At 37.0% G+C, this 14,075-nt stretch overlaps 1 protein-coding gene across 5 annotated transcripts in view; it reads left to right on the top strand.

The window, feature by feature from the left end:
- Window positions 1–14,075, top strand: part of CNTN5 (contactin 5) — a 1,006,880-nt gene that overhangs the window by 912,044 nt on the left and 80,761 nt on the right. For all 5 annotated transcript variants that reach the window (XM_072968929.1, XM_072968925.1, XM_072968928.1 and 2 more), the window contains one exon: window positions 71–191. In XM_072968929.1, the coding sequence (XP_072825030.1) occupies window positions 71–191 (121 nt within the window). The remainder of the gene's footprint in view (window positions 1–70; window positions 192–14,075) is intronic.

The raw sequence follows: 14,075 nt of genomic DNA, 5'->3' as shown, positions 1-14,075 counted from the left end.
GTTCCCCTTAAACCACCTTGAACTAGGCAGATTTGCAACATTTTAAACTGGCACTTCATCCCTCTTTCAGCAAGCATCCTCTGCAGATTTAATGATCAGGAACATCCTTCTGATGCATGCTGGGAGATATGGCTGCAGGGTACAGACCACAGCAGACAGTGTGTCAGATGAGGCAGAACTTCTTGTTAGGGGTGAGTATGCTAATAGTGCAGTCTGAAGACATGATCACCATAAATTATCATACAAAGGAATTTGAATGCATGGACTTTGAGCACATCAGTACTGTGCATTTTACTTTCGATTTTACAGTATATGTCATTTTTGCTTAACCTTTTGCCTTTGAAACGATTACATGGAAAACTGCTCCTTAGAAACAGCCAAAACCTACAGAATCCAACCTCAGGGTCCAAAACACCTTTAGTAACCAGTGGTCACTAGGCGTTTAACCAACTTACTGCCAAACAGAAATTTTGAACAGTTTGAGTCACAAGGACACTGGGACTCAACGAGACAAAATGTATTTGTGTGCATATATGTGTGTTTTTCAGATGCAAAGCTACTGGCACCCCCAGGCATTTTATTTTCCTCCACTAAGTTCTAAATTCTGCTTCCCAAAACAGGAAAACTGCATGCCTAATATGGTGGCATTTGCAACTGTTAAGTGACAGGGATTTTTTGAAAGTCTGAAAATGTCAACACACAGCCTCTCTGTGTGGAAATGACAGCTAAGTGGTTTCCCACTAGGAACCGGGCTGCCAAGTTCTGCGACCCTAAAAAGCTACATCTTATTTGAATTAAGTAAGTGACTACAATGCTAGTTTCCTTTAGCACATTATTTATTCCTCAATATGGGAAATGCAACTCCTAGCATAGATTTTTTTCTTCCTTCTTTCCTTCCCTTCTTCTTTACCTCTTTCTCTTTTCTTTTTTTCCTTTTTTCTTTCTTTCTTTTCCCTTGGTTTTTTATCCAACTACAGCTACAACATACCTGCAGAAATTTTCACAAATCATAGGTATCTGGGCGTACAACTCAAAATCACAACGTGAACACACCATGAAATTACCACTTAAGACATGAACTAGAACACTACCAGAACCCCACCTCTCCCTGTTTGAGCTTAAACAGTTGCATTCTGAATGGTGTCAATATTGCATGCTGAGACCCCTTGCATGAGCTCTGCAAATAAGAATTTCACAATCCCTAGCAAGAACTTTTATCTCAGATTCACTTGTCTTATCCACTTGGAGTGTTTTACAATTATAATTTTTAAGAATTCGTTAATGCTATAAAGAGCTTGAGCAGGAAATATAAGGGCTGTAGTAAGCGTCTTCATTTCTTTGTTCTAGTTGTGTGTATCACCCACGGTTTACTCATTTGGGGTCGTGCATCGCCACTGGTCCACGTAAAATGTTGTTTTGAAACACGTGTGTATCTGGGTGACTGGCAGCTTGTTCATTGTGTGTGTGTGTTTGTTTCTATTCAGAAGGTTATTTGAACTTTTCTCCCAATTGATACCCAGAATGTGTATCTGTACTGCCCTGTTATAAAACATCCAGCTTTTAAAGTGCTCATCCTCTCATGATATTTCATTTAGTGCAAAATTTTCCTTTATGCCTTTCAAAGTTACAAGGCTTATGGAACTGCACACTCCACACTGCAGTCAAAATTTGTAGAAAATTGCTTTCTTCTTCTGCTTTAGATTATGTGTATTTATTGTGTAGCACTTGCCTAGTAATTTAGAACGATGCTCCTCAAATTGGAGCTTTGTAAATGAATAACACAATTTAGAGGCTGGTAACAAGAAACCAGGTATTTTTACAGGGCTGCGAGGGGCATACATAAATGGCAAACTATCATTCTGCTTTGTGAGTAAAATGAAACTCAACAGGGTTTAGAACATGATTCAGGCTTGGCTTTTTTGTGTTCTGCTCCTTTAGCCCTTGGCTTTATGCCTAGGAAATGATAAAATGCATAAATTTGGAATTATACTCAATAGCGATTTCAAACAGGTTCCTATTGTCTGAATATTCATGTAACATTCAGCTCAAGCTTTCATCTGAAGTGAGTTTGAGCAAGTCACCAATCTTCTATTATATATTTGCATTATTTTTCTAAAATTAGTAAAACTAGCTTGCCTCTTCTGCCTGGTTGGTCTTAGATTTAAAAACTGAACTAAGTGTACTGGTTCTTTTTTATTTTTACTGTTTTTTTTTTTTTTTGTAAGTTAACAGTTCCTGGCAATCGAAGGAACTTGGATACTTGAATATTGCTGTTTTAATATTGGCTTGTGAAATATAACTCAATATAGTTTTACCCCCCAATTTTTTCCCTCACTCCTAAATTTGTTATTTTGTAAACTTAGGGCATTCTAAAAGGACAGGCCACAGGACCAAAGCTGAACATTATAGATGAAGTTTCTATCTAATAATGACTACAATTCTAGCAGCAGAATCCTTCAAGTACAATTATTTGAGTGCGTCATAAACATGGGAACAGTCGAGACAATTTCATTATACTTCTTATAGGGTACCATCATTGGATTGCCTCAGCAGTTCACTTTGCTCAATCCTGAGAGTGAGGAACATTCTTGGGTGGCTAGGAATATGTTTTTATAACTGTAATTCTATTTCAGTGGAGATTCAGGAGGCTAAAAATCTATGTTCTCCTAGATCAATCTGGGAGATCATCTCTTTGCCCATTAGAGATAGTCTATGAAATCCTTCCTCGCATCTCACCAAATCCTACAACTCTTCACCTGACGCCACAAGCACACTAAATTGGAGCTCGTGTACGTGGCCCCGAGACCTCTTCATTGCCTGTTTAGAATCTGAGTGTTCCTGGCTAGTGATGTCCCTACTTCTCTTCCCGCTCAACTACTTTAAAGCTGTCTTTCCCCCAGATGCTAGTTTCCACCGTTGCTTTATTTTGCTTGTGAATGTCAATGCTATTATTCACCTCTATTCCACCACTATTATCATCCTCCAAAAATTGAATTTTCCCATAAATAATCATCTGAAGCATAAAATTGCTTGCTTGCTCTCACACATTTAATATTCAGTGAACCAGCCTTGTAACAGCACCATGCATAATTTGGAAACCATAATAGAAGTAATGAACATGTTAAAATAAGTTATTTTGCTGGAATATAAAAAGAAATGAAAGCCACACCTGGACATCTGTGCACAATTTAAGTCACTTGTTCAAGTGTGATACAGCAACAGTAGAGAAAGTTAAGTCTAGACAGTGCTGTTGGGAACCTCTTTAAAGATGGATAGAACCATATGCTCCAGTGTAACGGAGATAGGCCATTACGTGATAACTTCACTGAGGGGGATACACAATTTGAAAAGAACTGATACTCCCAAGCAATACGAGAGGTGATAAAACATAATATGGATGACTATAGAAGAGGAATGTTAGTTTTTTGTTCTTTTATTTTACAAGACTGACTGTCATAAATATGCTTCCCAAAGAGAATATAAGGGTAGGAAACCATTATGGTTTAAAGACTAAAATGTGTTTAGCTATGCTAACTGGGAACCAGAGCATGAGCTCTGTCTATTCTGCCTAGAGACAGAAGAAACAATACAAAATTCACTTCTTCTTGCAAATTCTTTAATTCACATTACTCTGTTTATTAATGCAAAACAGTAGATCAAGAAACTCTAGGGAGAGTCAAAGAAGAATCAATAATCTCTTGGTTCCTCCTGAAAACACAACCTGTAGACCCTTCTTTCCCCAAGCTTGGACAAGTTTTTATTTCTTGAATTACAACTTGCAAGATGAATCTGATGTGTATTAAATTGAATTTGAGAAGAAAGAGTCCACCTCAGGGTGTAACTTGTTGAAAAATATCTAACTGCTTTTAACTATCCATCCTTCCTTCCACCTATCACTTCTTGTCCAACCTGGAGTTCAACATGTCTTTCAGTCTTACTTACTTTAAACTCTCTATCAATTTAATTCCACTGATTCATTACAATAAATTTTTTCCCTTGAATATTGTACCTTTAATCTCTCCTAATCAACCTACTCACGTTTCACTGCAAAAGTAAAATTATTAAAATTTGCCTGTTTGTCAATTAAATAAGTCAACATGTATTTGTGGATAATTTGCTATTAATTTATTCACTCACTCCTTCATCCGGTACCTGCTCTGTATCAGGCACTGAGCTGGGCCCTTGGAATGGAAAGATGAATTCTCCCGGGTACTCCACGCTCTCAGCCTTCGTGTGGCTCTGTGTTTGCTTGTCCACTGGTGGGAGAGGCATCTTTGAGAATGGGATGAAAAACATCGAAAGAGAAAGCTCCCTGGATAACTTACAGTCTTTTAGGGGAAATAATGAAATACTAGGAAAAGACAAAAGCATAGCTATAGAACTGGCTAAATAATTTGGGGGGCCCAGTGCAAAATCAATCTGCAAAGCCCCTTGTTCGAAACTTGATACAAATTTCAAGACGGTCAGACCAGAGCATTAATCCAAGTATAGGGACCTTCTAAGGAAGGGACCCTGTGTGACCGCACAAGTAACGCCCATGAAGCCAGCCCAGCACAGCTGTTAAATTACGTATAAATCTACAGAAACAAAAGGACTTTAGCAAAAGGATGAGATCGATTATAACAAAGTTGCCTACATCTGTTTTTTCATCTATAAGATTAGCAGAAAATTAGTCTATTAAGGCCTCTTCAGAAGTTTCATTGGCTTTTTACACAAAAGATCTTTTCATTCTACTTCAAGAGTCTTATGTCTTGAAAGATTTCATTTGTGTTGAAGTAATCATTAATTCATATTCCAATTTTAATTTTTCCCCAAAATCTTTCATCATGAAGTAGCTGGTGTTACCAAACTGTGATTTAACTCCAGCCAAGAGCAAAAGAGACTTCACATTTTGGTCAATTGTGAAGCTTTGTCTGGTTTGTTTTGTTTTGTTTTCAAATAGTTGAAAGTAACCAAAAGATACCAATTACCTCCTGATGGAAACCGATTTGGAATCTTTGATTAAACACTCTCCAAATTCTCTCCAAGCTATAATTTTCAGTAATTCTCACCAGCAAGAAAGGAAATTTTGAGAATTTTCCCCCTTTTGCCCTTGGAAGGATGCAGGTACATACCATCACTTTTCCTAGTACAAAGGGAAACTCAAGCTCGGTGAAAACCTTGAACATATTTCTAATACATGCAGATTTGAGAATTAAGCAATATTAATGTGTTCTATCTTTGTCCCTCTCAAAGTACTTACCTTTGGGAACCATGTAGATTCCAAATTGATAGAAATGTCTATCTTTAGGATCTGGCCACTTCTTAAAGTTTCAAGCTTTCAAATGCACAAGTGTTTAGCACAATTATCTTTCAGAAGATAGAGTTGGCATGGTTTTTCTTTTCCACCACTGAACTAATATGAAATGACATACTTGGAGGTTTCACAAGCCTTCATAGGGAGGAGTAATGTCAGATGCAAAAGAGTCTCTAGCGAAAAAGAAAAACAGCCAGTGGTCACAAAAAGCAGAGCTGGGTTTGACAATATGCTGGTACTTGAGGATCAAAAAGACAATGACAATGTTTTCAGTGTATTTTTAATGTTAATATCAATAATAAACAAATTTACAAATAATTCATGTTTTAGAGCAGAACAGAAAGTATTCTGTTATTATATTTGCTTTTCTAATATTTAGAAATTCTTTTAAATAGAGATATAAAATGATAAAATGTCCTCACCTTGAAGAAAATCTAATCTCATTCATGCAGTGTCTTATTAGACTATCTTCCATCATTGTAGAAATTTTAGATCACTACTATCACCAGTATTGATTAAGACTTTTTAAATAACTTATACCAATCATTTGGTTTTCTAGCTTAGACACTTTCTTCATTAATTCGTTTGATTGACATATATAAAATTTCTCTGGGACCCTGCATAGCAGTTTAGTTTCTTTTCTCTCGTACTTTTCATATGGTTGCTTACTAACCTGTGAAACTTTTTAGCAACTGACTAAAAAGTAATATTTTTAGTCAATTATGTGTTTGGATTTTCTGCACCACATTTAGTTTGGTTCATTGAAGTCATAGTCGACTGAAATGACTTCAGTGACCAAAATGACTGAAACAGTTACATATAAATGAACAAATTAATTGTCATTATATACAGACGACCAGTTGGTGGAGACTAAATGTCTTGTGTTTATCCATTCGACAAATATTGAGTGCCTGCTGAAAGCCACGTTCTTTTTCAGGCACTAATATTTTATTCAGTTAACTTAGACTTTCTGGGGAGCATTTTGCTATTTTGAAGCATGTCCTCTGATGTCATTCTTCCATTTAAAAAAATCTAATCAGCTGGGTTTTAAATCATACATATTTTTGAGTCAAAAATTGTAAGGTGATCACATTTTACTATGTATTTTGTTCCACAGACCTAACTTGTTTTTCTTACATATCCATCCTGATATAAAAATGACATTTACTATTACTTCCCATTTATGTAAACTTGTTGAAGTAATTTCTTGGTGTGCAAGGTTATGTTTGAAATGCTGATTTCATCCATTGTTTACTGAGTACCTACCATACGCTAGGACAGTTCTAGTATGTAAGAGGGAGAAGTGGTGAGACAGGACTGGGCATCAGTGCCATCTGATGCCGTGGGAAGGAACAGAACTTGTATCTCCATCAAAGGACCAGAGCAGGCAAGGGATGTGAGGAGATACGCACTTTAAGAGGAACATTCTGAAAACTGCAGAGGATGTTTCAGAGGAGAGTACAACTAAATGGGAGACCATAGTAGTAATCTTGACAAGAAAGAAAAAGGGTCTGAAAAAAGGCAATGAAAAGGAACGTACAGATTCAAAAGATGAGGAGGGAGACTCTACAGCACTTTGTGGCTCGCTGGCTGTGAAAAATGAGAAGGAGGAGGCAAGGATGAGTGCCAGGTGTAATGCTTAATTGAGTGGTCAGTGGGAGGGAGGCCATACATTCTGGTTAGACCAAGACAGTTCCAAGATACACTTGGAGTGCCAGAGTAATTATTAATGAGGCCCCTTCTCTCTCAAAATTGTCCTGTCTTAGATGATAAATTATGTGGCCATCTTAATGAAGAATGATCATGCTTTTCATGCAATCTGGAAGATAAAGAAAGAAGCAAGGGGGTCAAGGAAGAGCATTTCAGACGAGGCTCTCCAGAGAGAAAAACTCAGTACGCAAATAGTTTTATAACTGTGGCACTCAGGAGAAAAAACGCTCAAGCTGAGATGTAGATTTGAGGATGATCAGATGGGAATGAAATTACAGAGACAGTGTGTGACGAATCAGAAGGGGAAAAAGTTCAAGATAGAACCTTCAGAAACACTAATGTTGAAGAGGAGGAGGACTCTGCAAAGACTGGGAAGTAGCTGCCAGACACAGGGAGCAGCTAAGAGGAAAATCAAAGAAACAAAGCCATAGGGACAAGAAAAGAGGATTTCAGGAAGGAGGAAATAGCAACACTGTCGAATGCAATTAAAACAGGAACCAATAGACACCGTTGGTTTGAGCAGTTTGAAATACATCAAAGACATTGGCAAGGGGAAATTCAGTGGAATGATGTGCGTAATAACCACATCACAGTAGGTGAAGAGAGGTAAGGGGTAATCTATGAAAAGTCGTGCAATATCTTAAGGAAAGCATGGACTTTGAAGTCAGACAGAACTTTTCACAGCCCCACAAGCTCTTGCTAGTTGTGTGACTTTGGGCAGGTTGCTTAACTTCAGCCCTTGCTCACTCTCCACTCATTTATTCAATACTTAGTCATCAAACATTTTAGAGCACACAGTATGCAAGGCACTGTGCTAAGAACCAGCTAACCATGAACAATTTATGTCCCTAACTTGAAAGAACACATCTATTTACAATGTAATATAAGGAGTGCTATTACAGATATATGAATGGCACATTTTGCTTTCTGATCATAATCTCCATTAATAATAATAAAAACAGTTGACATTTGTTAAGTGTTTCCTATATGCCAAGTAGTGTGCTAAAGGCTCTGTATGAATTATTTCATTTTATCCATTTAGAGAGTCATATAAAAACAATATGAGAGGGATACCATTTTTAGTTCCAATTTGCAATAAGGAAAGTAAGGTTCAGAGAGGTTTAGGATTTATCAAATATCACCCTAATAATGGGAGGAGTAGAGAGCAGAGTTCAGGCAGACTGACTTCAAAGCAAGCATTTTATATTCCTATACTGCTTCCATCATCAATTGCCAGATTGTTTCCATGTTATTTATCACTGTATCCCCTGGACATACTTAGTTCTTGACACATTTTAGTTCTTGAACAATATTAATAAATACTTGTGGAAGGAAGGAGGAAAGAAAGAAAAGGGAAGGACAGGGAAGAGAGGAAGGAAGGGAGGAAGGAAAGGATGGAAAAAAAAAAAGAAATGGGGAAAAAAAGAAAAAGAAGGAAATGGGGAAAGAAAGAAAGAGAAAAAGACAGAGTCTTTTGAGAAACCAGGGAATGGAGTAAGAAGCTCTGCCAAGAGTCACAGAATTTTTATCAAGGAGCTGATATATCAGTTGGTTTAAAGGACACGTAGTCACTTGCTAAGCTGAGAAGGAGAACAGACAATACTCTACATCAGCTTGAGAATACATGATGTTTTCTCTCTCCTCTGCCACCAAGGATGGGCGTCACGTTCTCCAGTCCTCTGAAGTACCTAATCTTGGACCCCATGGCAAGGTGACCCAGCCTTATTGACATCACTGATCACCACCTTCTACCTTACACCTTGGCTACATGACCACTAGCCTACCGACAAGTCTGCACTTCTTCTGACCCCCTGTCTTGTCAATCATACAAAACATCAAATTCTCATGGCTCTTTTCTCAGGACATCTTCTGAGGCTTCTTATCCAAACACTCTCAGTTTTGACAGAAAGAAAGAAATCACTTCTGGATAAAATGCTCCTGGGAATATTAAGCACCAATAAACAATAGACCCTTTTTGCATGATCTCTCCTCATTCTCTCATTTTAAGGTTTCTTCCAATTGCCCCACTTATGAGGCAAGGACAAGATTCCCAGTTGCTTTAAATAGTGACTGACCTTCATACCAGTTGCTGCTGCTGTTCTGTCAAAGCTTCGATATCCATCATTTCTCACCTTCCTACAGGTGAATTATGCCAAGAGTCATGAAAACAAAACAACACAAAACAAACAGATAAAAAAATGATGTTCAGAAGGGTGTTCTTAAACTCACTAATAGTACTTAGGTAAAATGTCAGAAGTATATTTTATCTGTCTGTTCGTTTGTTTGTTTGAGTTGTTTGGAAACATCATTCTACTGCTCGCTTTCATATACTTTGTATGGACATAGCCTAACCCAACCACCAGTCCTTTCTAAAACCTGAGCTTTTATTTGTCTGAGTATATCTTGTTTTCTGTGATTGTTACCTACATTGTTTTAGCATGTCTTTTGAGTATTGGGCAGTAATTTGTTTTCATGTGAAACCTAGAGTGCACAGTCTTGTAGGGCATATATATACTATGTGGCCCTTTTTTGATAACCCAAATGTGGAACCCAAGTTCCAATCAAAAGTTCTGCTGAATGTCAACCCAATGACTGGTCACGTCTCCAAGGAAGACAATAGAAAATCGGTAAGTTCATTTTAGTGTATATCTCAAAATCTTGTTTTATTTCAACCTGTGTTCCAAAATACTCAATTCTTAATTATTTTCTTGATTTTGTGTAACACAATACAACCTGTAGCCTGGTCTCTGAATGATTCTTCATTTAAACAACACAAAATCCTTGCAGACTGAACAGAGAGAGAGCTAACATTGATCGGAAGAAACTTCTGCCGACTTTTACTGCAGATTGGATTTTGTCCTCCCAAACACCTGGCAAAGGTAATGTCTCCATTTCACTACTCCTTAATTTAGAATTACAAAGGCAAGTAGCTCTCTAATGAGTTAGAGCAAGAGAAGTGAAAGAGTAGGGAGGAAAACTGAACACTAGATGATGTCTATTAATGCCAAGGGAAAAAAAAAAGAGCAAGTGATTCGTTCTTGGTAAACAATCTTTCAAATAGATGTCTCTCTTTTTTATTTTTTGTAACTGAAGTGTGTAAAGTGTATTGCTTGGTATGTATAAGAAAATCTAATTTGATACAGTATATATAAAAATTGGCACTCATGGGTACACGGGTCTCTATGTTATCGACTGAGTACACCAGTAGATTTTACCTTTGGACACTCGTGGAACATTGCTGAAGTACCTAAAAACTGAGAAGGAAAGGAAAAATTAGTTCCTATCTTTGTAAAAATAGTTCATTAAAATAGTGGATAACCTCTACATGATTCAAAGTGGGCAGGTAATGAAAAGCCGAGCTATAAAAGTGACAGCTGACAGGTTAATTGTTAGGGTGCAAGAAAATAAAATTGCATAAAGTCAAGGTGTGCAAAAAGTAGCGGAGAAAGATCTGCTCTATTTGTGCTGCGTTTGGAAAAGCAAGCTCTTTAGGCAACTGAAGTGCTTAGCACTGGACCAGGTTTACAGCTGATGCCCAGTAAGTGTCAGTTGAATCAAGTAGCCCGATTTAAGAATGACTCAAATTGTTTAAAATGGCTGTGATAGTAGACAGTTTACTCAGCCCATACAATGTAGTGTCATAAAAATAACCCAGGCCAGGATTTGAATCTCACTCTGACACTTGTCTGTAAACTTTAACCACAGGCAAGTCATTTTACCTCTTACGGACTCTTCATTTGTGAAACGGGGATATAATATCTAGTTTGCAGATTTAATAGGAAAATAAACGAGATTTGAAACGGTAGAATGCTTCTCAGTAAATGCTAGATATTATCGTTGATATCCTCAACCAGAGAAAGAATTTCCGTTTCCCTAATCTTTAAGATCAAGGAGATAAATCATTGTTCCTCATGGTACATATAAGTGGAAAATGGTCTACATTTATCCAACAGGCGCTCCTATCAGATTATCTACTGACTGAAATATTCAATAATTTTATGATTGCTATGTCTATCTTGTTCAATTACAATTTGATAATACGTTCTAAAGGTAATTGGGAGCGTTTGGCTACCTCTCCTTCTTCGGGGTCAGACTGGCATTGCGATAGGCTTGGCGTAATTGTGTTCGCTGCAGGTTTACTGTCACCACTATACACTGGGAAACACCACTAGGGCCATCTCAGTATAGTCAGTTAAGTGAGTCAATGAAACCTTGCCTCACTTTCCAGAAGGGGCTTTTGCTTATATTAATGTGTATTTATTTGCATTGTATTTATTTGCTCTGTGGCAATCTCCATCCTTGAGCAAGCTGCAGTAGCTGCCTTAGCGTACAAGAGAATTTTCCAGGTGTGAAATAGACCCTGAAGGGCTTGACGTTAAGTTATACAAAGTCACCAAGAGTAGAAAGAAAAAAGTGAAATACACAAACTGCATTTCATTCCAGAAAAGATGCGGAAATGAGGCTGTAATGGAGAGGTCATAATCCTGAGTACTGTTCTCATATCAGTGATAGTCATTACTATCTGTGTATCTCAAAGTCACCAGCTTGATAACACGTAAAATGAGCGCCAAATATATGTCATGAAAGTTATTTAAATCACAGTGTTCAATATTTCTAAAACAGAAATGTGCATTCTATGAATGTTTACATGGGACTTCGCCATATCTTCAGTTTAGATGGCAATGAAGCAACGCAAAAATTAAAATTACGAGTAGAAAGCCTTTCTAAACACCACCAAGGACACTAAAGGACTTGGAAGTACTTGGGAAATAAATGTCTTGATTTTTTAAAAAATTAAAAACAAGTAGTATGAATGGTTTTTCAAGTCCCTCTGGAATTATGTCAGAATTTTAAACATCCGGGTCAAAATTTCAAGCAAAGGGATTTTTTCCCTAAGCCAAATAAGTTAATCATCTATACTACATTGTCGGCTTTCTCATCTGTCAGCATTCCGATTTGGTTAATTTTAGTGTACATTAATCACAGAAAACTATGGCATGAAACAAGTCTGTTTGAATTGTATGTTTCGTTCAGGAGGTTATTAGCTCATATAATTATTTCTTTTGTGCCAACTCCAGAAATAGGACTGTTATTAGTAAGCTTCATCTGAAATACCTAATCACTGTTTCAGAGACATTTCATCACCTGATTTGTATGTATCAGTAAATCAAAGCTCACATATTTGTCTCACAACCTCAGTTCACAGAATGTTAAGTCAAGCTAATAAGAAGCATCGATCATACCAACTGAATGAGATAGTCTGCATTTACAGACACTCTCCCTGTAAACCATCCATTATTTAGAACATCTGTTACAAATTATCCAGCCTCCAGGACTGCTCTGTTTAAGTGCTTCTGCACAAGCCCACTGTCTCCATTTCTCCAAATGAGTTAGATGGTGGCACAGGGATTGTACCAAGTTCACTGTCACCATATGACAGCAGCCCTTTTTCAATCTGTGCCGAGCTTTAATGGTACATTGCATCGTGATAAATGTCTTCTTACAGTTGTAGAGTAAAAATCCTCAAGAGTGTAAGCCAGCAGCCATCAAGAAACCACTAAGACAGTTCTTTCTCCATTATATCTCGGCCATTGCCCGATAAGTTAAGCACTTAGGAAGTAATATTTATCCTTTTTTAAGTCCTAAGGGGACTATTGATTTGCTCAGTTTGTTAAAATATGAAATGAATGACCCCAGGTGCATGTTTGTCAACTCTCGTTCACTTCCATGACTGTCAAACGCGTCCCTAGTCTCAAATACATATCTTGTAGAACATGTTGTTGGTATCAAGGAAAATCATGAAAGAAAATCTAAATACAAACCACCCTCCATATCAGCGGGTCCTTCATCCACAGATTCAACCAACAGTGGATAGAAAATATTTGGGAAAAAAAATTCCAGAAAGTTTCAAAAAGCAAAACTCGAATTTTTCATGCAGGCAATTATTTACATTGAATTTGCATGTCATTTACAAGTATTTGCATAGCATTTACACTGTATTAGGTATTATAATTAATCTAGAGATGATGTAAAGTGTACAAGAGGATGTGTGTAGATTATATGTAAGTCTTATGCCTTTTTGCATAAGGGACTTGAGCAGCCCCAGATTTGGGTATCTGAGAGGGTCCTGGAACCAATCCCTGGTAGATACTGGGGAACAACTATAAATGAGAACAGATGCAAAATTAAACTTCAGAAAAAAACATATTAAAGGACATCTGCTACTCACACTTTACTCCATAGTGTTGTCAAGGGTGCACCTGTCTTAAAAAGAATGGCTTTACAATTGTGTTTGCCCTGCCCTAATGTGTCTCTGGAAATAATCATTCCAAATTTACATTTGGAATATTTGGGAAAATAAGTCAGAAGGATATCTATAAATTATTCCTAAATGAATAGTGAGAATGAACACATTTAAAAGTCCATATAGTCATGCGTTATTTTTTGACTTTAATTTGCATTGCAGAGTTATAATGAGTCATACCCAATAAACCCAATATTGGATTTATAGAAAGCTTTGCAGAAGCGTGATACCTTGCATATTTTAACACCGCATATGCTATTTTCCTACAGGATTTCTTCACCTCTTCTGTTCTTAGAATTTGTACAATACTAGCTTACAAAGTTAATTTCAGGATAGTGTCTGGGTTGCTTGAGCTTTTAAATAAACAGATTGATTATTTTTTAATTATTCTTGTCAGTTTGCACAGTAGACCCTCAAATATCTATTTTCCATTTCAGAAAGATCACCTTCGATGGATGGAGAGTATTACTTATATATTGGAATATATGCAGTGTGTACAACTTGAACTCATGTAATACTTTATTAAATATTTATGCCTGCCTAACTACCTGGAATTGTTGGTTAATTCACTTTTCCCCTGAAGTTTGTGATAATTGATCAAGAAGTGTTTGTATTTTTCTAAGAAGGAACACAAGAACTCTTTAAATAAATATTTTAAACATAGTGATATGTAGAGTCTCACATTGGTAATTAAATGTTTCAGCTCAAAATGGCACAAGTCATTTTAGCTCCCAACTCACAAGGAGTCAAAATTCCAGTGACAAC

This window comes from Vicugna pacos, chromosome 10, assembly GCF_048564905.1.
Source record: "Vicugna pacos chromosome 10, VicPac4, whole genome shotgun sequence".
NCBI lineage: Eukaryota > Metazoa > Chordata > Mammalia > Artiodactyla > Camelidae > Vicugna > Vicugna pacos.
This window is presented reverse-complemented; position numbering and strand designations above follow the sequence as displayed.